This window comes from Rhinatrema bivittatum, chromosome 7 (genome assembly GCF_901001135.1).
Source record: "Rhinatrema bivittatum chromosome 7, aRhiBiv1.1, whole genome shotgun sequence".
Classification (NCBI taxonomy): Eukaryota; Metazoa; Chordata; class Amphibia; order Gymnophiona; family Rhinatrematidae; genus Rhinatrema; species Rhinatrema bivittatum.
The window spans coordinates 217,969,159-217,993,588 of NC_042621.1; the positions used below are offsets into that span (position 1 = coordinate 217,969,159).

The following is a 24,430-nucleotide window of genomic DNA, read 5'->3' on the forward strand; positions in this document are numbered from 1 at the left end:
GAGTTTTTGAAAAACAAACCAAACGTCTATAGTCTATATTTTAAAAAAGCCTTTTTTTTATTTGAAAAGATATAATTACACCTTCAACCATCTGTTTGTCAAGTACTTTACGTCTTTTACGGGGGAGGGGGTCTTTGCACTTTACAGTCTTTGTGTACATTTCAGCAGTTGTCGCTGAAGGATTTTCCTTGAGCTGTACCAGCAGATCCCTGTTGGCTGGATTACCCATGACGGTGGAGGGCATGTTTAATTCTGCCAGGGTTTGCATGAACTCTCCCCAACCTTTGGGTATCCTCCGATGTGAAAGAGCACGGGTCTGTGTAGCTCCACGAATCAGGTCTAATAGGTTAGAGCCACTTACAGGTCTTCCCTTGTATACAAAAGTCCCATTACTCTCCCAGGATGCAATGTCCTTATTCTTTGACAGTTTATTGAGCAGTATTTCTGCATTTTTTCTACGGTGCATGCTGATGCTGTTTAACACTTCCTGCAGGATGGGGTCTGGGGGGCTTTTGTGCTCTAGAAATGCAGAGGTTGCTGTATCATCCTGTGGGGGTAGATACAGATTTATTCTTTCTTTTTCCATTTCTCCGTGTCTGTTAAGCACCAGATAGCGCTGTAGCACTTCTGAATAGCGTTTGGCTTTCTCATATTCAGACATACCAGAACTTTGAAGTATACCTTTCATTTCTTCATCGAGTCTTTGAACAGCTGTGGTTCTAATATTTTCCTCATGAACTGAAGGGCTTCTCAAACGGTCAAGTTGTTGACTAGACACTAAATACATTTTTTCTGTGTGCTGCATTAGTATTTTAGCTCAAAAGCCCCGTGATGAGTGGTAGCGCGAATCCTAGCAGAGGCCCGATAAACCCCCCTGACTGTTTGACCATTCTTTTTTTTCTTAAGTGTTATTCTTTTATCACCCAAAATCCTTATGGCTTGACGTTTCCTTTTCAAGATGTTTATCTGCTGTTGTGATAAAGGAACATTACCTCTCAGAGTGTTTAGTGCGATCTCCGCTATGGCCCCCACTAAATCGTTAGAAGCGGCCTTTAGGATAGCTTTTCTCCGTTGCGGAGAGGCTTGAACTAAAAGTTTTAAAAGGGCTAGGTTCCGCTTTAAGCGAGCAGACATGATCTCTGGGACACACACAAAACAAATATGTGGGGGAGAATATATATTCACTTCTTTTTATGGAGGGGTTGTGTTTTTTCACAATATACAGTGGTCCATTCTGGTGGAAAGATGTTTGTCCTCAATCTGTAACGCTCAGGGGTCGTAGCATTTAAATCCACGATGAGATATCCATATGGCTTTCTGGTGGCATCCTCAAAGGCTTCTAAAAAGAAGCGTGACTTACCGGGGTACATCTGTCTGGCTAAAATAGCGATTTGCAACTTGTCTCTAGGATTCTTAAAGAGCACCATATATTTGGTATTTAAGGCTATAGTTCTGCTTGTTTTGCCTTGACAGAGACATTTTGTACAATATATAATACTCAGATTTCTGTGATGCACGTATTGTGTGAAGGCTTTCTCGATTTCATCACTTTTACAAGCAGAAGCCATCAAATCGTCTATAATAACCATATTTATTTTATTGGTTGGAAACAGTTGATCATCATTAAAAGTATCAGGCAAAGAATCCATAAAGGTAATAAAAGGATATTTACACAGCATTTCTTTATACAAAGGTTGCCAGCAACTATAACACCATACAATATTATCAGGCATGTCAGTCAACACACGTCCAGCGTGATCTAGCAGGTTTTTAACAAAGAAGCTTTTGCCGCTATTTGACGGTCCGGCTAAAATACACGAAAATGGGTGCCTCCAGCGCACATCCACAAATTCAGTATCCATAAGGCAGCGTATTAAAACCCTCTTTTATCACCCTTTTATCGTATACGACCCTTTGTGTTTTCTTAAGTAGGCCGGTCTCTATCGCCCAGGTCTTTTTGTTTCTAATGATCCCAGATTGTTGTACCTGTATCTTTTTAGGACTCTTGTCCACGGCGTCAGTTTTATAGTCAAAGACGAGGTCTTTCAAATTAGTGAAATTGATCTTTTTACAATTTTCTACATTTAACGTAAACCCCTTCACTTTCATACAGGTCTTTCCGCTGGATAGTTTGTAGCCATATGTTTTGGGCCCAGCCGATACAAACTCTGTGATATGCTCGTCTGCGGGTATCTCGCTCGTCAACTGTCCTAAATAATCTCCCAAAGGGGATCGCTGGCACCCTCACGACTCACAAATATCACAGAGTCTGTATCGTGGTACAGACAACGTTCTTGCAAACTGTCAAGCAGTTTGTACAGTTCTAAACGAGCATAAGCAGTTGTGAAACAGGCAATGAAGATGTTTGTATTACCTGACAATATGCTGCGGTCTTTTGAATGCTTCCATGTCACACAGGCTGTTTCATCATCAATAAAATCGCATGATGAAACATCATATTCGGGTGAAAACAAATACTTATACAGATCGTCAGGATCTCTCACAATACTTGTAACAGGTAGGTTTGTTCTTTGACCAAACTTCCCCCACAAAGAGTTTAAGAAAAGCTTGGCAATTTGACGCTTTGCGGGGTTTATACTAACCTGTTCAGGCCTTAAAACTACACCTTCTTTTTTGTAAAAATCAGATATATACATGTTTTGTTTTTCTACATCGGTACACCACTGAGGGTAACCAGAGGCCTCCTGTTTTTGACGGAGATGCATTTTTATGTATTCAGAAAACAGGCTGACAGATTTACATTCAAAGTGCCATATTTCACATACTTCAGCAACCACATACCCTTTTGCAACAGCCTCATTCATCTCCACAGTGCACCAAGTCCCTACGAGGGCTCTCTCCTCATCCGTGTGGTTGCACATATCCTGCAGACTGTTGTCAGCGCATGTGCGGCACAGTGGGAACATGAGCTTACCACTCACACGGACCGGTAATACTGGGAAAAAGATCTTTCGTGGTGGATACACTTTGGCTTTAACAAGCCCAAAATAGTCTGAGAGGGGACCAAAGCTGTCATAAATGATTTGCGGGTGGCCAACAGGGTATTCCTTGGTTTTATTGACAAAGGGGTAGAGGCTGGTAAAATCATAGTAATGTATTTTTTCATCAGCCCTGGCTTTATAGTACAAACATGTAGCATTGGTTCTACCACCAAAGAGGGCATCTCTGGGTACTAGCTGCTGCGGCAGGCCTGATTTAACCAGAAAGTCTGCACAATCCCTGATATTTTCTTTCACCATTCTCTTCCATTCGTGTTCCCACAAGCTTATGACCTTAAACCCTCTTCTTTTCAGGAAATCTGCTTTGATTTGTGTTTTGTAATTGAGAAAACCAAAGGTTGTAGCCGTTAAGGGGTTCTGGTCTTTATCGTTATAACAGCTCGGACAACCGTGGAAAAAACAGCCGTTAAATTCAAAAGCTGTTGGTACCCCATCAATAAGTGCATAACCGTCAAGAAAATAGGGACCCACCTGCTTTTCACCCCCCTTTAGAGCATGGGTGATCTGTATTTGCTCTGTGGCCTCTGTATACATCAGCCACTGTATAGAGGGTGTTGAATATCTCTTTGTGTGTCTGTGATAGTTGTCTGGAGGGACGAGTGCCACGGTCTTGGGTTCTAAGAACATAAACCTGTACATAGCCATGCACACAGATGCCAGTGTTATATATTGGAAGGGGTCTATACACCTTTTCACAGTTTTAGATCCACCATCCTGCTCTACAACCACCTCTCTCTCTGTCAAAGCCATGATTTCATTTCTGTATAAGACACAAGCTTGCCTCAGAATGTTCACATCCTGTTGGCAATAATAGGCCAGCTCCTTTTGTAAATCAAAGGTGTTATTTTGATTGTCCCTGTACCATTTTAAAAACTCCTCTCTTTCTCCAGACATCATATACCCATCTCCATAATACTCAACACCGGGCATAGGTCCCACATAATTTTGATTAACCCTGGTGTTAAAAAAATGCGGGAAATAACCCTTACAGCCTTGAAACCCCAGGGCTTGCGGAAGCTTGCTAAGCTTCATGGGCAGGAAATTTAAAGAGTCTTTAAACCGTATACCCAGGGGTTCAATCGTGATTTCTAAGAGCTTAGCACCCTGAGCTAACAAGCGCACATCCATCTTTTCCTTTAGCAGCTCTCTAACTACAAAATAACCATCATAGCCTTTAGAATTATGCGCTATGAAGGTGTATCCTTTGAACTTTTTGTCACAAAAAATCTTAACAAACTTAGAAATACTCTCAAGACCTTTGAACTCCCAGTTTCTTGTGTTTTTAAATCTGTTGCATATAATAATTTGGAACGTGAAAGCCTGTTTCCTGAACACATTCACAATCATAAATATATATTTTTCAGATATTTGTGCATGATCAATAGGGGGCATAAAACACAAATGCTTGTCACCAGCGATCAAGGGCTCAGAACAAAGCTTACATTGTCTGACCCGGCATTTATGTTTTTTATCAACATACGATTCACATTTTTCGCACAGTATTTTAAGCAAACACTCAACTTCTTTTTTTAAAGCCAGAACTGTATGCCTTTCTAAACACTCTTGAGAACGACAATACAGCCTGCATTTCGGACATCTCTGTTGTACCCCATATTGTCTACACACATTGCTGTTAAACAGAGACGGCACCATAATGTACAATTATGATCGTGACTATATGGTTTCTGGCAAAAATGACAGAAGTTTCGCTCCCCATAGAGCTTTTTTACATCTAAGATTCCATAAAAATGGTCATCATGTAGCAATATAAATACAGTTTTCTGGAATTCAGGTCTGTCCTTTGTCTTAAAACACCCCATTGTTTTGTATAAAGCACAACTCTTATGTTTATACCCAAATGTTGTTCAAATGTTGAGACATCATCTAGCATGACCTTTTTATGTTCTGACCACCCTAGCTCTGTGTGCAGTTTTTTAGCACGGTCTAATAGCTCTGCATCTGTGAGCTTTGTTGGTGACATGAGCGCTGTAACTCCCTGCAAAACAGAGCTTATTATCTGTGTTTCAAGTCTATTAAATGCCTTCTCTTTTTATGTATGATTTGACTGTACAGAATAGACCTTAAAACCCTTCGTGACCCGCCCCCTCTGTTCCTTATAACAAGAATGACTATGCGGAATGTCTCACCAAACTGTATCTCTCTATAACTCTGCAGGAGTTTACTAACTTGATCTAAGAAATCATCAGCGTTCAAATCCTGAGGGTTTAACTTTCCCGAATACAAAGAATTATGAAAACCTGTAGAATGTAAATGAATCTGTATATAATCATGGGGGGACACGTTATGGCTTATTTCATTTAGAACATGCTGTATGCCTTGTCTCACAACATTTTGCGCATCTATGAAAGAATCTATTCTATCTAAATTAATAAAACGAAATTCCTCTGAATAAAGCACGCCATTAAATTTTTCTAAATCACGGTTCCACCTTCTCACAAATTGCACAAAATTAACCGGTTCATTTTCTACAGCTGCATTTTCAGAGGTCTCTGGTATACAATTATTTACCAACCCCCCTGAAACATTGTCATCGGTACAATTATCTAAGAACATGCTTTCACATTCTTTCTCTACTTCCTCCCTGTGCACAGGTCTGTTGCTGTCTCTCTCATCTTTTCTTTCGGAAATAGGCTTTTTTGCAGTCTTTTCACGGTCTAAAATTAAAAATAATAATAACACGGGTGGGCTCATACTTTTTTTTTGCAATATTTTAAGAATTTTTCTTAAACTATAACAGTATAGATTCTTACTTTTTTGTTTATCTCTCGGTTTTTTGTACGGTCTTTCGTCAGATTTCTTTGGCATATGCTGCTCATGGTCTGTTATGTAAAAAAAAAAAAATGGTAATACCTTTTCTTTTACACAGTGTGAACTAATTGTTGTTTTACCCGTACAGATATAAAAAAAATACTTCTTACCTTCAACTGCATCTTCAGACTCCTTTTCTTTCTTTTGGAAATAGTTTTGTTTGCACCATTTTCACATTCTAAAAATTACAAAATAAAAAAAAAACACAGGGTCACACACACACTTTTGATGTCTTTGTAAATAGATCTCTGCTTCGTTGACTGTTATGAAGGAAAAAAGAGAGACATTTGGGGGGTCATAGACATTAAGGAAAACCTATTTCTCACCATTATTTGCATTGCTGTCAGAAATGCCTTGTTGATCTTTTTTTCTCTAAGGCATTACTGCAGCCAGGCTGTTCTTCTTCTTTATGTTCAAATGTGTGTCTGATTTTGCAATATTTTCCTGTTCTAATGATAAAGACAAACACTGTTTTTACTACTGTTTTTTAAAAATCATATCTAAAAATATACATTAAAACTATTAACTCACCTTTCAATTTCCTTTGTTTTCTGCGTTTAGTAAGTGACATTTTATTAATAAACACAGGCTTCTGCCTTTCTTTGTTTGAAGAATCCATTTCTGTTTCAAACTCCAGACTGCTGAATCTTTTCTGGTCACCGGCTATACCCTTTTATCACCAGCATTAGGTGGGGCGTAACCACCAACAAACCTCAAAACCTGTGTATTGAAACAAAAAAAAAAAAAAGCTACCTGGCCTCTCTGTCATGTGATGGATCTACATATAGAATAAGATTGTTCTCTTGCTTGGGTTATCATTTACAGGGCTTTTTGATGTATTATCAATATCTCTTTAGATCTGAAGCCCATTCACAAAACTATAGTATGTTGAACCTTTTTTTGTGATTTAATGTTTCTGACATTGTTTTTCCCTGATTAGATTATGTCCCAGACAGCTATCCGCACCTACCTCATTACAATATACATCCCCCCTTTTGTTCATGAAAGGTAGTGTGTTACCAGCGCCCTCTTAGGTCACTTTAAAAAAATGTAGACTGATGTGTTTTAAGAGACATCCCCCCTGTGTATTCCTTCACCCCACCCACCCACCCACACACAACAATCCTAAAAAACAAATGAAAGGCCTCTCTTGAATGTCTTGTCATCCTGGTCTTTTTTTTTTCCCTTCCAACCATTGTCTCATTCTGATTAGATTAACCATTTACAGATCTTGGATCCAGACAACTTCCCCCCCACACATAGCTCATTGCAATATATATTCCTTAGTTAATGAAATAGTTGCTGTATCAAACATTTTACAGCCTGTGCATTGATATCAATGAGACTTAATAAAACCATAAGATATCCCCCCCCCCTAAAAACTTCCATATCACCTTAAAGCACAATTGACACATTTTGTTAATTCTGATATATTTATTAGTTTTTATTAAATTTTGCCATGTGTATAAATTAGTTATTAAAATATTACAAAGTATTTCATTGTCAATACATACTTCTGAAATACAGACAAGAAAAAAACAGTACTAGCAAACAAAGACTGCTTTATTATACATTTTTAAAAAAGGACTGGTGTTTTCTCCCATAGATGATGGCATTTATATATTTATCATTAAAATCTCATCTGTAGGTTTAAGCAAACTGTTTAGTTTTTGAACAGGATTTTCAGCAGTTTTCACACTGTGTATAAGATATATGATCAGATTCAAATCGTCATTGTTTAGGCTTAATACGCCTCTTTTATATGCTGCTAATACTATAAGATTCAAAACACGTTCTAGGCACAACCTGTTACAAGCGGTCCTTAATTTTTCCTGTGTGTCAGAGGCAGTCCAATAAACACAACTATGATCATCCTGACTCGGTTCGTCGAACACAGCCTTCGCAATTTTCATACCGTATGCCAGCCAGACATTTTGTAAGAATACTATAGACAGCCACCCTTACGATTGATCTAAATGTCGTTTTTCGAAAAAGTCCATGCACTGGCGGTGGTTTTGGGAATCCTATATAGCTCCACCAGCTGAAATCGTGCATATCTTCAGGATTGGGTTTTTTTTTTTGGATCACATGTATCTGGTTCTTTTATACTTGGTCAGAAGCAGCAAATACAGTTCATTTTGATACCTGGTGTGTCTCCATATTCTTCTGTTTGTAAAGATCCTTCATTTTCCTATAAAACATAATGTAAACATTAAATTTAAAACCTCTTCTAAACAAACTCTCTATTATAGATAGCTCCCAAACACACCACCCCCTAAAATGCATCATTAGAAGGAAAGAGATTTTTTCTTACCTTACACTCAAGCTTTTCCAACAAATAATCTGCTTCGGCATCCACCGCAGCTTTGTGCAGCTCTAAATCTTCAGAGTCCATTGCATTTTCATTGACCAGGTATGGATCCTGTGAATCAAAAAGCTTTTGTCCCAACGGTAGTTCATCAAAATCTGGGTCAGTGCTTCCTCCTCCTTCTTCTGCCCTCCGCTTTCGTTTATGGCTCCCCTTTAGTTTTGGTTGTGGTACGATTTCCATTTCAAGATGCTTAGGTGTTTCATAAACGGCCATTTTCAGGAACAATTACAACACTTCTGCTTGAAGATTGTTCTCACATGATCACTATCACATGCTTACTTCTATATCCAGTCTTGCAAGTTTGGGCGTGTCTATGCAAAAGAGGTGTTATACTGCCAAAGCTACCTACAGCGCTTGGATCATAATAAATTTTCTTTAAGATCCGCTGGTGCATTCTTGTTTTTTTATATGGCTGTAAATACAGAGATCTGTTTTTTTTAAAACAAAACTAAAGCCTTGTGTTTCACCATTGCAAATCTACACCACCCACTGCTTTCAATTATCCTCTGCTCAGATTTAGGTCTGGGGGAAGGGCGGGTTGAGGCATGCTATCTAGAGAGAGGGGAGGAGGGAAGGGGTGTGGGGAAGATTTTCCCTGTCTCTGTGTACAGAATGAATCGCAGCTTCCTGCCAGTTGTCTGGTAACTTTTATTAGGGCATGCCTATCTACAACGAGGGCTTGGAGGGGTGGACTTCTGGTGACATCACTGGGGGTTTGGCTTCAGGTTTGAGTGACAGCGTACCCATAAACTACTCGGTCCCTAGTCTTTGCAAAAAAAAAAGCCTGTCTTGCAGCTTTGATCATGCCTATGTGAAACACCTATCCTACAGCGAGGGCTTGGAGGGGTGGACTTCTGGTGACATCACTGGGGGGTTTGGCTTGGGGGTTTGAGTGACAGCGTACCCATTAACTACTCCGGTCCCTGGTCTTTGCAAAAAAAAAAACCCCTGTCTTTTGCAAAGTTTGATTGTGCAGTTCACCACAGGTAGCTTCAAACAATCATTTGTTTTAAAAATCAAATCCTTGTCAACAGAATGACCTAGTCATAGGGGGCCGCCTTCCCTTTTTCTCTAGCAGTGGGTCAAGGTTACATCAGACCGGTGGGTTCTCAGTGTAATAGAGCACGGCTACACAGTTTGCTTGTCCGCTAAGGGACCTGTTTCTGGTGTCTCCTTGCAGGTCTTCAGAAAAAGAATTTGTAGTTCGCCAGACCCTCTGACTCTGATCCCTGGGGACCATCGTTCCCCTCCCCCAATCAGAGCATGGAAAGGGGCATTATTCCATTTACTTTGTCAACCCAAAGGAAGGAAGGAAGGAACCGTGTGCCCCATCTTGGATTTAAAGAAGGTGAACGTGGCTCTCAAGGTGCCCTGCTTCCGAATGGAGACATTCCGATCTGTCATTGCAGAGGTCCGAAAGGGTGAATATCTGGCATCCCTAGGCCTGACGGAAGCCTATCTCCATATCTGGATCCAACAGGAACATCAGAGGTTCCTCAGGTTCATGATCATGGGGCAACATTTCCAGTTTTGTGCTCTACCTTTCGGCCTTGCCATGGTGGCAAGGACCTTCACCAAAGTGGTGGTGGTGGTAGCAGCCGGCCCCCAGGAAGAAGGGGATTCTGGTGCATCCCTACCTGGACGATTGGCTTATCCGAGCGAAGACTAAAGTTTTATGCTCCCAGGCAGTGGTCTTACGTTGCTTGAGGTCCCTGGGCTGGGTAGTCAACCTTGCTAAGAGCCATTTAGTTCCTTCCCAGGTCCTGGAATTTTTGGGAGCACGCTTCGATGTCTGAGTTGGGAAGGTTTTACTCTCCGGGGACAGGATTTGCAAGCTGCAGCGCCAGGTCCGGAATTTGTTGCGAGCCTTGGTGTCCAGGGTCTGGGATTATTTACAGTTTCTTGGTTCCATGGCATCTACCTTGGAGTTAGTCCCGTGGGCCTTTGTGCATATTTATTTATTTATTTAAATTCTTTTTTAATGGGACATCTGCAAGCTGCGTTTCTGACCTGCTGGAATCCGCTGTCGGAAGAATTCCATATTCTGCTACCACTTACAGCCAGGTCCAGTCTGTCGTGGTGGCTTGCCCATGGCCATCTGGAGCGCGGGATGAATCTGGAGATCCCCCGGTGGATGGTGGTGATGACAGACGCCAGCCTGTCTGGCTGGGGGGGGCAGTGTGTCAGTTCCGAGCGGTTCAGGGCCGGTGGTCACTGGTGGAGGCGACTTGATCAATCAGTCGCCTAGAGATAAGGGCTATTTGGGTACTGGAGAGCTTCCTCCCCCTACTGCGCAATCAGGCGGACAGGGTATTGTCAGACAATACGATGACCGTGGCCTATATCAACAGACAAGGAGGAACCAAGAGTCGACCTGTAGCTCTCAAAACGGCGATGCTGTTGTCCTGGGTGAAACAATTCGGAGATGTTGGCAGTGTCTCACATATAGCGGGATCGACCAACATACGAGTGGACTTCCTCAGCCGACAGCAGCTAGATCCAGGAGAATGGGAGCTGTCCGAAACAGCCATGCTTCTGATCTGTCACAGATGGGGCGACCCTCATGTGGATCTGATGGTGACCCACGCAAATGCCAAAGCTTCACGCTTCAGTCGCAGAAGGGATTACAGCGTGGAGGGAGTCGACACCCCGGTGATCCCTTGGCTGGTCAGCATTCTCCTCTACGTGTTTCCTCCTTGGCCGCTAGAGGGCAAGATAATCCGGAGGATAGAGCTTCACCCGGGATGAGTGATTCTCATGGCTTTGGATGGGCCCCTGCGGCTGGGCCATTTTCCCAATCTCCTGCGCCATGGCCCTATATTTTTCGATCAGGCAGACCGCTTTTGTCTTGCGGCTTGGCTTTTGAGAGGAGACAGTTAAGGAAGAAGGGCTTACCCGAAGGTGGTTATATCTACCTTGCTGTGGGCTTGGAAATAGTCACAGGCATACACTCGTGTCTTGAAGGTCTTCGAGTTCTGGTGTCAACTTCATGGGGTACATCCTTTACGAGCATCGGTGACCCTTGTTCTTTCCTTTCTGCAGGATGCTCTTGACAAAGGGCGGTCTTACAATTCCCTGAAGGCTCAGGTTTTCGCTCTGGGAAGTTTGAGGGGGCCCTATCCAGGGTTCTTCCTTGGCAACTCATCTGGATGTAGTGCGCTTTCTTAGAGGAGTCAAACACTTGTGCCCACCGACTCGCAGTCTCTGCCCCTCATCGAATCTAAACCAAAATGATAAAGGGGATGGAACAGCTCCCCTATGAGGAAAGCTGAAGATGTTAGGGCTGTTCAGCTTGGAGAAGAGATGGCTGAGGGGGGATATGAAACAGGTTTTTAAGATCATGAGAGGTCTTGAACGAGTGAATCGGTTATTTACACTTTCGAATAATAGGACTAGGGGGCATTCCATGAAGTTAGCAAGTAACACATTTATGACTAATTGGAGAAAATTCTTTCACTCAAGGCACAATAAAGCTCTGGAATTTGTTGCCAGAGGATGTGGTTAGTGTAGTTGGGTTAAAAAAAGGTTTGGATAAGTTTTTGGAGGAGAAGTCCATAAACTGCTATTAATCAAGTTTACTTGGGGAATAGCCACTGCTATTAATTGCATCAGTGTTTGGGTAATTGCCACTGCTATTAATTGCATCGGTGTTTGGGTAATTGCCAGGTTCTTGTGGCCTGGTTTGGCCTCTGTTGGAAACAGGATGCTGGGCTTGATGGACCCTTGGTCTGAGCCAGCATGGCAATTTATTATGTTCTTAAATGGTGCTCTGGGCATTGTGCGAAGCCCCCTCCAAGCTGCTGAAGAAAGCCACTTTGAAAGATCTCATGCTGAAGGTGTGTTTTTTTTTTTTTTATGGCTATTTGCTCCACCAGGAGGGTGTTGGAGCTTCAGGCCTTATCCTGCAGGGAGCCTTTTCTCCGCATCTGATTCCGGAGTTTTGCCACATACAGTTCATCATTTTTACCTAAGGTGGGCTCAGCTTTTCATCTGAACCAGTCCGTGGAGCTTCCAGCCTTTTCAGATGCACAACTGAAGGACCCTCATGCGAAGTAGCTGAGGCGGCTGGAAGTTCGCCGGTCCTTGTTGCTCTATCTGAAGGTTTCCAGTGGGTTCCACTTATTGGATCACGTTTGTGCTGTGGCACGGTGCGAAGAGAGGTCAGAAGGCGTCCAAACCTACTATCGCTCGTTGGCTGAAGGAGGGTATTTCGTCTGCATATATATGCCATGGTCGACCAGACTCGGATGGGCTGAAAGCTCACTCCACCAGGGCACAGGCGTCCTCATGGGCAGAATGTCAGCTGGTTTCCCCGCAGGAGATCTGCAGGGCGGCTACCTGGAAGTCTTTACACACCTTTTTCAGACACTACCATTTGGTCATCCAGGTTTGGATGCTGGCAATTTTTGGTGCCAGTGTAATTTGAGCAAGGCTCTCGCAGTCCCGCCCTACTTAGGAAAGCTTGGGTACATCCCAGCTGTCTGGACTGATCCGGGTACATACAGGGAAAGGAAAATTATTTATTTATTTATTTATTTATTTAAGGTTTTTCTATACCGAATTAGAACATAAGAACATAAGAAAATGCCATACTGGGTCAGACCAAGGGTCCATCAAGCCCAGCATCCTGTTTCCAACAGTGGCCAATCCAGGCCATAAGAACCTGGCAAGTACCCAAAAACTAAGTCTATTCCATGTAACCATTGCTAATGGCAGTGGCTATTCTCTAAGTGAACTTAATAGCAGGTAATGGACTTCTCCTCCAAGAACTTATCCAATCCTTTTTTAAACACAGCTATACTAACTGCACGAACCACATTCTCTGGCAGATCAAATCAACTCGGTTTACATCGAACAAAAGTTTTAACAATAACATAGCCAATAAACATATTACAAGAGGCAGATATTTGCAGAGTCAAAAGTTACATTATAACAAGGGCGAGCAACTGGGGATTAGGAAAAGAAAGGGGGGGAAAACAAGAGTATACAACAATCGGCAAACTGTATTATTAGTTCTTACCTGCTAATTTTTGTTCCTGTAGTACCACAAATCAGTCCAGATGCCTACCCAATGAAGGGTTTAGGGGTGTGTGTAGAGAGACCTCTCGAACTATTATATTCTTTCTAGCTCTTTTTCTGAAGAATGGCATGGGCTATTATATTGTTTCCAAAAGGTTCACATTTCAAAATTTGGTTCTTCATCCTCTGCTCGTTCAAAGTGTAGAGGGAGGTTAATTGAGTTACATAGTTATTTGAATACTATTGTTCTGCTTGGTTACTTGTAAATACTGAGGAGCAGCAGGTGGTACACCAAGTTATTAGAGGGCGCTCTCAAAGTTTTTCTGTCTCCATCTGCTGGAAGGGAGGCAAAACCAAGTTGTCTGGACTGATCCGTGGTACTACAGGAACGAAAATTAAGCAGGTAAGAACCAAATTTCTTTTTTAAATCATTAGCAATGCTTAAAACTTGTTGCTGCCATACCAGTTGGTCAACTATAGTTTTAAATAGTGGTACAATGTTTGTCAAAATTAACTTGCATTTTATGTTTTGTATTGAAGAACTGGCATGAGCTAAATTGAAACAAAACCGTATACACTTATTCTGCAGAGTAATTCAAAGGCTAAAGGATCTGCATTTATTGTAACATTTTACAGGCAAGATGTGCCATAGGGGAAAGTCGATTGTTCTGTGGATGCTCTGTCAGTTTATAGACTCTAGCAAAATGCAGTGTAACACCATCCTCCTGCACGGTTTACTACTTGTTCATAATGGGGGTAATTATGTAACCATGCACAGAGATGCTAGACTAATTACTTGTACATTTTTCATCATGCACATATTATCTTGATTCTTTTTAGCCATCATTGGCTACCACTGATATGGTATATTAAATTAGAAGTCCCAGCAGCCTGCATGGAAGACCTCACTTAACATGGTGCAGCTATTTTGGTTTTCCCCCTCCTCCCAGCAAGCATGTAGTAGTTAGGGATTGGGGGTTTCCCTCTGACTCCACCTTTTCTTTGGTGACATCACCGGTAGCGGCAGGCTCGGCTTTCAGCATGGGGGAAAGGGGGATTTCGCGAGAGCTATGCTCAGGTGAAATTTGAGCTGGGCTTTGGTTGCACCCACCATATGCTGGATCGGATTTTAATTTTTCAGGCTGTGCATGGGCCAAGTCTTGATTATGAGGATATTGGTTCAGATGTATGTTCTGCCCAAAAATTTGCTTGCTGAGAATAAGTACATCAGAGCTATCTGGTTAACACTAGAGCTCTGGTATTCAGTGGCTGATTTGACCCTTTGGCATTCCCTTCCATTGGCTTTGCATCTGGAAATTGACTGACTTTTTAGAAAAATGTCAACATTTTCTTTCCCAACAGGCATATGGGTAGTGTTGAAATGAAATACAGGTATCTGGTATTGAATTCAGATTTTGTTTTAACTTTTATGTCTTTGTTATGAATGTAATTTTGTTCTGTGGTAGGAGCAAGTATTTTGGAACAGCGGGTTATAAATATTTATAAATTTTATCAAGCAAATATGTGCATAAATTAGTCCAATTTTCAAAGTGGACTTACATGCATAAGTCCACTTTGAAAATTGTTCCAGCTCAAAAAAATCAATATATATAAATCCCAACTCCGATCATACTCCTTGCCCTGGAATGCCTCTCCCATGCATGTAAGTACGTGAATACACTATGTATGTAAGTAACTTTCTCCTGGGACAAGCAGGATGGTAGTCCTCACAGTTGGGTGATATCAGATGGAGCCTGGCATAGAAAACACTAAGGCATACCCAGCATGCCACTATCTGCGCATCCATGCAAGGTCCCTCTTCAGTCTCTCTTTTTCTGTGAAGTGGATTGTTTCGCGGTTCTGGAGCTCTGCTCTTTGTTTTTCTTCAGTTTACCCGACCGTTTCCAGCCTTTTTCTGCGCCAGGTCCCTCATCTCCGGTGACCCATCTAGTGGCTTGGGTAATGTTTTCCCTTTGTTGCGGTCGTTCCCGGCATGTTGCACCTGGTGGCTGCCAGCTACGACTGCTCGCTGGCTGTTTCTCATGGTGTCTGGTTTTTGGTACCGTGGACCATGCATATTACGATCTGCATGAGGGTCTGTATCCTCTGCCTGGGGGCATCACACGATGTCCGCAGGTGTCATCTGTGTGATCAGATGACTCCCAAAGGTCATCGTGCCCGGTTGGATAAGATGGAAAGCTTTTTGGGCCCAAAAAGTCTGATCCATCTACTCCGGGCGTTAGGGTGTGTCGACGCCTAGAGGCTGAAGGGAGCCATTGGATATGCTGTCCTTTTCCACTCCCTCGTGGGCCCGTCTCTTTTGAGAGTGACCGGAGATAGGCAGTCTTCAATATTGCATTCCAAGATGTCTGGATCTTCAGCTTCCTCTGCACCGGGAAAGAGCAGGCCAAGCACCACCACAAATACTCACCGTTCACCATTGATGCATGCCCTTTGTATAGGTGAGGCATCGGTGGCCGCTGTGCCACCACCGAAGCAACTCTGGGAAGAGGCATCGTCCTCTATCAGACCTGGGAGTCCCAGGAGTTCCTCACAGATAACCGTGCCGAGCACAGTCTTCTCAGAGCTCCATGGAAACTCTGGCTTTCAGGAGGAGTTGGTCTGCAGGGTTTAGATGGCGGTACTCTTAACCCTATGGGGTATCGTACCGGTGCCAGAGCCTGCACCATTTCTCTTGGCATCCCTGCTAGAATGTCTGGATGTCCTTTTGGGCATCTTTCCTACGCAGTCCATCTTGTGCCTCAGCAGCCTCCAGTGCCCCTCTCTGGAGCGATACCTATTATTGGATCCTTCGAGGAGGAATGCGGCCATCAGCACCTATGGAACCACTGGGCCCATGGCCAGAGTTTCCCGTTCCCAGGGCCGTTGGGAATCTGTGCCTTTAATACCCTCGATGCCCTGGTGCCCAAACCGAGAGGCCTGGGCAGGGACTATCCATGCTGGCCCCAAGGGGACCTTAGCGAGGGAGAGGCTTCATATGACCCCCTTGGGGGACGCTACCTCAAAATCCTCTTCAGATGACTCAAGAGATCTTCTTTCAGAGCCTTCTCCATATGAGAGGCATAGATCTCCCCTGGAGGATCATCCCTTTGCGGGCTTTGTCCAGGCCATTGCTGAAGCCATTCCATTTCAACTTCTCACGGAAGAGATCTCCCATCACAAAATGCTATAGGCCCTCCAGTTCGTAGATGCTCCAAAGGAAATAGTGGCTGTTTCAGTCCATGATATTTTTAAGGAACTTCTCAGGATCTGGGAACACCCCATGTCCATCTCCCCCTCTCCAGTTAATTAGAAGGCAGTTGCCTTCCACTTGTCCAACAGGTGTTGGGTTTTGAGAGGCGCCATGTCCCACACCAATCGGTTGTGGTGGAGTTTTGCCATTAAAATGCCAGGTGCTCTTGCACCCATGCCGCTGCCCCTCCAGGGAAAGAACACAGGGTGTTGGCTGCCCTGGATAGGAGGTGTATTGGGGCACTATGCTCATCACCTGTTTTGCCTCCTACCAATGATCCAAACGGAACCTGTAGAAGCAGATCTAGCAGCTGTTAGAGCGCCTGCCTCACTAGCAACAAGATGCATTCTCAGTGTTAGTACAGCAGGGTCTGGAGGCAAGAAAACACGAGGTGAGATCTACTTAGGATGTTTTTGAAACAGCGAGTGGTTGCAGTGGATATCTGCGCCTGCAGGATGACCTGGCACCGTGCCTTCGATCATCGGCCGGAGGTGCAAGAAAAGCTGTCAGAACTACCCTGTAAGGGTGAGAATCTCTTCGGGGATAATGTTAGGGACGCGGTGGCTCAACTGAAGGACCACCATGAGACCCTTCAACATCTGTCAGCTAATGCTTCCAATCTGCCATCCTCGATCAGAAAATCCTCAAGACAAAGCTCGAGGAAACCGTTCTATCACCAGAGGAAATACTATCCTCCTGCCTCGCGGGTCTGCACATCCAACGCTGGTTCCAGAGGTAGTTTCCATCAGCAGTGGACCCCAGACCTCAGCTAGCCCCCCAGCAGATCCCTGCTGTGGGGTTTTGACTGGGGGTGAGGGACCGGAGTCAGATTGCCATACCTTTGGCATACTTCCCTCCGGTCGGAGGCAGGCTGCATCATTTTGTGTACAGCTGGTCCCACTTTCTCACCATCGTTCGAGGGTACTGGCTGAACTTCAGGGATGTCCCTATGGACTCTCCCCTACATCCATCTTGGGCATCATTCACTCCTCGGGAAATATTCCTGACAAAGCTCTCCACTCTTCTAATGGACGGAGCAGTGGAAACTGCCCCCCGTCCACCAGCAGGGAAGAAGGTTCTACTCTTCGTAATTCCTGATATGAAAGAGAAACTGGGGGCCTATGCCCTATTTCAACCTGAGAGCCTTGAACAAATTCCTTTAAATAGAAAAGTTCAAGATCTCCTTGGGCACCCTGATTCCGCTCCTAAGAAAAGTATTCTGGCTCTGCTCCCTCGACCTGAAAGATGCTTACGCCCACATTGCAATCTTCCCAGGTCACAGGAAATATCTTCGCTTTCTGGTGGGAAAGGATCACTTCCAGTATCTTTACCAAGTGGCTGGAGGTAGTGGGGGCACATCTCTGACATAAGGAGGTGCACTTATTCCCCCTACTTTGATGACTGGCTGGTCAAAAGTGCCAGTGAACAGGGGGCGCTTTGCTCCTTAAGTCTGACCATCCAGGTGCTGCAATCTCTGGGGTTTATCAAGTTAACCCAAGTCACACTTCAGCCTGTCACCACATCTGGGCTTCATCAGGGCCAGATGACACAGTTCAGGCCAACGTAGACTGAAAAAACTGTTAATTAACGATGTAATCTTAATGACAATTTCTAAACAACATCATATAAGCCAACAATCTTTGCAATTGCCAATGTAGTATTGTTGTTAACGAGACCTCATATACTGTGGCGGGCTTTTCATACAGAAGCCGTCCAGCCACTATGAACAGAGTGCGGTGATTTGATAGCTTTTGCACCGTCTTGGTATTATAATCATTGGTCTCTCGGAAAATTATAGTTTTGTAACTACAACTTGTGTCAGTTTACAATGCAGTAAAGGCGTTTGTACTAATCGTAGCGAAGTGAGCAGCTGGGGTGTAACGCTGGCTTTGGCCTGACATGGCTCGTGTTTCTGTGAACCTTCTTCAGGGGCCGCACTATGCCATTGGGTTCCCGATACTGCCACCAAGTTCCGCTACTAGGCTGCCCGAACACATTTGCAGCCTAGTAGCGGAACTTGGTGGCAGTATCGGGAACCCAATGGCATAGAGCGGCCCCTGAAGAAGGTTCACAGAAACACGAGCCGTGTCGGGCCAAAGCCAGCGTTACACCCCAGCTGCTCACTTCGCTACGATAAGTACAAACGCCTTTACTGCATTGTAAACTGACACAAGTTGTAGTTACAAAACTATAATTTTCCGAGAGACCAATGATTATAATACCAAGACGGTGCAAAAGCTATCAAATCACCGCACTCTGTTCATAGTGGCTGGACGGCTTCTGTATGAAAAGCCCGCCACAGTATATGAGGTCTCGTTAACAACAATACTACATTGGCAATTGCAAAGATTGTTGACAGTTCAGGCCAAGGAATTTCTGGCCTGCAATCGAGCACTTGCCCTGTCGTCACTGGAGAGCTTTGTCCACAGCCATCAGGTTTCTGCTTATCTGCTGCTTTGTCTTTTGGGTCACATGGCTGCATCTATCCATATCTCTCCTTGACCCTCCTATGCATGCGCAGGACACAATGGACCTTGCTGTCCAAGTGGCAGCGGGCATCCCAGGACCTCGTGGCACGAGTCCACGTTATGCCGCCTCTCCCTGACCTGGTGGGGTGATCTATCCAACCTGGAGCAAGGGGGTCCCTTTTCAGGTTTCCCGCCTCAGGTGGTGCTTGCCACGATGCCTCTCCCTGGGTTGGGGGGGCGCATGTGGACGACCTCTATATGCAACATTGGTGGACAGTTCAGGAATCTGTCAGATTAATTTCTTGGAGCTTCGAGCAATTCTCTATTCCCTTTGGGCATTTCAAGACCATTTGTCCCACAAGGCACTCCTAATCTGGAAAGACAATCAAGTAGCAATATAGTACATCAACAAGCAGGGAGACATTGGGTCATTCCTCCTCTATCAAGAGACTGTACAGATTTAGTCCTGGGCTCTGTTGCAGGGCATACTCCTGAGAGCCGGAACAGAGAATATGGTGGTGGACCGTTTAAGATAAGCATTCCAGTCACACGAGTGGTCGCTGGATCCAGCAGTGGTGGCCCGGATCTTCCGCCAGAGGGGAAATCCGGATGTGGATCTATTTGCTTCCCCCTACAACTACAAGGTGAGCAAATTCTGCTCCCTCTTCAAGACAGATGAACTTCCAGCCTCAGACGCCTTTGCCAGACAATGGGGTATAGGTCTCCTATATGCATATTCCTCTCTTCTGCTGGTCATGAATACTCTCTTAAAGCTCTAGCAGGACCAGGGGACCATGATTCTCGTGGCTCTTATTGGCTCAGACAGGCCTAGTTCCCGCTCCTTCAGGACCTGTCAGTCAGAGAACCCATCCATCTGGGGACCTCTCCCGATCTGGTCACACAAGATTGGGGCAGACTGCGCCGTCCAAACCTCCGTACATTAGCCTTGATGGGCCTGTATGTTGAGCATCCAGTCCTGCAGCCCCTGGACCGCTGACGTGTCTCAGGTGTTGGTAGCTTCTAGGGAGCCTTCCACCAGGAAGTCATATTGGCTGAAGCGGCGGAGGTTCTCTGGTGTGAGAGTCATGGCTTGGATCCCTTCTCCTGCTCCACTCTGAAGTTGCTTGACTTTCTGTGGCACCTCTCAGGGGCTGGATTAAAAACCAACTCGGTCAGCGTTCACCTGAGTTGGGATGGTTTCTGTAGGGCTTGCTTCACTGAAGCCTCCCCTTCACCCTCCTGTTGTGTCCTGGGACCTCAGTGTAGTATTGGCGCAGCTCAAGCGTGACCCTTTTGAGTTTTTGCGCTCCTGCAAGCTTAAGTTCCTAACTTGGAAGGCTCTCTTCCTCGTGGCGGTCACTCCGACACACAGGGTTTGTGAGCTTCAGGCATTGGTTACATATTCACCCTACATGCAATTATTTCATGATAGGGTAGTCCTGTGAACGCACCCTATGTTCCTGCCTAAGGTGGTGACTGATTTTCATCTTAATCAGTCCATCATTCTGCCCACCTTTTTTCCGAGGTCTCATTCTCACCAGGGTGAATGGGCTCTGCACAGTTTGGACTGCAAAAGGACTTTATCTTTCTTTCTCAAATACACAGCAGGTCACAGGCAGTCCTCACAACTCTTTATATCTTTTGACAGGAGCAGGCTGGGAGTTGCGGTGGACAAGCAAACTGTCCAACTGGGTGACGGATTGTATTTCCTTCTATGTGCAGGTGGGCCTTCAGCTTGGAGGCCGCATAAAAGTTCACTCTGAGACATGGCAGCATCGGTTGCCCACTTGCAAGCAGTCCCCATTGCCGAAATCTGCAAGGCTGCAATGTGGGGTTCCCTACACACGTTTCACTTGCCCACTACTGCCTGGATAAGGATGGTCGACATGACAGTAGCTTCGGCCAATCTGTCCTTAGCAACCTCTTTCCAGGCTGAAAACTCAACTCTCCCTACCTAGGGTCCATTGTTTGGGTTTCAGGTTGTCTCTCTTTTGGTGTCTTTGGTCATGGTGGTTCCTGGGAGCAGCCTGTAGCTTGGTATTCACCCATCTGTGAGGACTACCATCCTGCTTGTCCTAGGAGAAAGCAGAGTTGTTTTACCTGTAACAGATATTCTAGGGACAGCAGGATGTTAGTCCTCAGGAAACCTACGTTCCACCTCATGGAGTTATCCTGTGTTTGTTTTATTTTTTTTATGCTCATGAATTCGGTTACGAGTTTGAAGAAGGACCATCATGCTGGGCATGCTCAGTGTGCTAGTCAAAGTTCTGGACAACTTTGATAAACGTTTTCTGTACCGGGCTCCATCTGATATCACCCATCTGTGAGGACTAACATCCTGCTGTCCAAGGAGAACAACTTGTTACAGGTAAGCAGCTCTGCTTTGTGTATCTAAAAGGACATTTCTGTGGGTAAAGCTCTACTTTTCCAGCTGAAGCCTCTGAAAATTATTCTCCCTATGTTTTGCAGTCGTATGAGTCTTTTAGTTTTGGATTCATTTAAGTTGACCATTTCCCTCCTTAACCCCCATTTTTGTAGGGCCTACTTTGACTACTTGGAGCTCACTGGCAGCAGATCAAGACATACTTGAGAAAATGCATCAACATTTTTCAGAAAAACAGCAATAACAGTTTTACAGGGAAAACTGGAAGAACTGGAAAGTCAGTTAACTGAAGTAATGAAAGAACTGAAAAGGAAAAGGCTGAAAAACAAGAGGTCAGCGCTCAGGTAACAAACTGGCAGCTGGCACTCTCTGCCTCAGAAAAAAAAGCTTTAGGATTTAGTGAAGAAATGGAACAGATGAAATCTAATTACAGAAAGCTAATCTCTGAATTGCAAACACAAAAGGATATTGTCAAAATCAAGACGACCAAAGTGAAAAAACTGGCGAAAGAAGTTGAGGACAAACAAACTTAATATTTCAGAAAAGGTATCGCAGATCAAAAGAATGCATAGTGTAAAATTGATGAATTAGGTAAGCTAGTAGGGATTCCAAAACTATAGATTTAGATTGTGATGAATCTAAATGATTTGTTAGATTCTCAAAAAGATCAAAAGGAGAAACTTCAGTTGTTCTATCCTCAAATATGTACAGATCTGGAAGTATCTGATGCTGCACGAGTGTGCACGTTTCCATTCATGCATATTGAAGGGCTATGGAAAGAGTGTCAGCAGCTAGTAAAAGCCTCCTCCCTGAAAAATTATCAGATCCAAGAGCTTGAAAAACAACTTACAGATCTAAAAAAGGAAGTTGATAATGAGAATGAGAAGAATAAACTAAAAGTGAGTGAGATTACAGTAATGAATAATCTGTTGCAGGAAAAGGAGAACCTTGTTGCTCAATTGGAGGAACGTTTGTTAGAAAGCTCCAGGCTTCTGGAGGCTGAAAAGCAATATGCGCTTGAGGTAAACGCAAAACATTCTGAACTTGCAAAACAAGTTGGTGGTCACCAAGTACGGCTACAAGAGCTAGAATGTCTCCTAGAGGCTCATAAGTCTAATGATGACCAGCTAGTTAAATTGGAAAAGAAACTTAATGAAACAGAGTCTGCTGTTCTAGACCTTGAAAAGAATCTGAAAGATATGCAACAGAAATATCAGGATTCAGAGAAAACTATCGCAGAATTAAATGAGCATGAAATGAAAATGAAGGACTTGCAGAATAAATTAAAATCTGTTCAATGTTCGCTTGAAGAAAAGAATAGAGAAGAGGAAAATAAAGAAACAAGAAACCGAATTGTAAGTAATATTCTTTTAGACAATGTTTTGATTGGTTTTTTTTTTAGAGGACCTCTTGACATTAAAATTTTTAGGATGTTAAGATTAGGTTTATAGCTCTTTATGAAATTTGAGACCCCCCAAAAGAGTTTTGTTAATGTGAGCGGAATGTATGTAAAGCAGACATATGATAAACTGACTACAAAGATTATTCAGGTGGTTATAATTCAGTGTGATATGTACAGGAAGTTGAATGATAAATGAAGATAACATAGTCTAACATTAATTTTGGATTATCTATCGGGAAAACTATTGTCAAAGAATTTACCTGGGTAACTATTTTTTAAAAATTGATTTCCCACAACTTCATATACAGGGTATGTGGCAGGTTACAACCTTTCCATACATTTTTTTTTTTTTTCAAGCATCTTATTGCGAGCACAGCTGGGTGCCCACTTCTCAGAAGCATGTTTAGAGCTTCTGATAGCAAAAAAGCCTAAGCGCCTTTCCCTTTGTGTTGCTTGCCATATTTGGGCATATCAGCTTGGCATTCCTCTAATTTATTAGCACTATTTAGAAGCTCAGGGAGACTGGTCTCTGACTGATTTTGCTAAGCTTGGTCTTTTCCAGCATGTTGCGGGAATGGAAAAAGAGTTGCCAGAGATTTTGCCTGGAATTGGGGCTCCCCTAACTGGTTTGTCAGCAGGGGAAGGTAATTCAGTAGGTGTAGGACAGACGCCCCCTGGATTCTTCTTGGACCTATCTACCTTTTTTTCTTTGGTATTTTTTTGAGGGCTTTCTTCAGGTGCAGACATTGGCCCCGGCCAATCTTAATTCAGGATTACAAGCTGCAAGTTCCCGTATGCCTGGTGCTGCAGGTAACCATTGGAGCACGTCTAGACCTTGGTGGGTCACACTGATAGGGACCCGGATGGCACAGATGATGAAGCCAATTACTCCCTGGAGGATGAGGAAATTCCTCCAGGGTTGGAGCCATATAGAAACTATTGGTTTGTTTGTTTTTTCATAGAGATGAGTTACTGGCTCTGATTTCCCAGATATTGAAGATGTTGGGGCTACTGGGGGCTGATTCTGTGTCTGAGCCAAAGAAAGATCCCATTTTGATTTCTTTGCATAAAGCCTCATATTTCATCCCTATTATGAAGGCCCTGGGGTTGCCCCTGGTAGCTAATTTTAAAGGGGGACGAACCTTGGAAGGCTTGTACACCCTGAATCTGGCTGCAAGAGGGCAATTGTGCTTTCCAAACATGGATGCATTTGTGTGTACTGTCATCAAGCAGACTATCTCAGTAGGAGGGGGAGTGACATTGAAGGATGCACAAGAGAAATTTTTGAAGCTACCTTAAGCAGGCCTTTGAAGCAATGGCAATGAATTTACCAGATAGCGTCTTGTTACTCTCTGGTGGCTTGCACTTGTTTACTTCTTTCTCAGGAAGTCTGAATCTGGTGTGAATTCTAGGGCAGTATAGTGATGGAATCGGCAGCCACTTTTTTGGCGGATGCAAGCTGTGACCTAGTCCTCACTTTGGGCAGACTGGTGGCTTCAGTAATAGTGGCCAGGCGTCTGCTATGGCTCAGGAATTGGTTGGCCAATACAATTTCAAAGTCTAATTTTATGAAACTGTTTTTTAAAGGATCACTCTTGTTTGGGAGTGAGCTGGAAAAATGGCCATTATATGGCATGAGGTCCAGGTTCCTCTGTTACCGGAGGATAAGCAAATGCTGTGCTCCT

At 43.8% G+C, this 24,430-nt stretch overlaps 1 protein-coding gene across 1 annotated transcript in view; it reads left to right on the top strand.

Moving 5' to 3' along the window:
• The window catches only part of KIF20B (kinesin family member 20B), a 401,219-nt gene that overhangs the window by 245,802 nt on the left and 130,987 nt on the right, over positions 1-24,430 (top strand). The window contains exons 20-22 of the mRNA XM_029610715.1: positions 21,655-21,867; positions 21,970-22,698; positions 23,483-23,583. Coding sequence (XP_029466575.1) covers positions 21,655-21,867; positions 21,970-22,698; positions 23,483-23,583 — 1,043 coding nt within the window. The remainder of the gene's footprint in view (positions 1-21,654; positions 21,868-21,969; positions 22,699-23,482; positions 23,584-24,430) is intronic.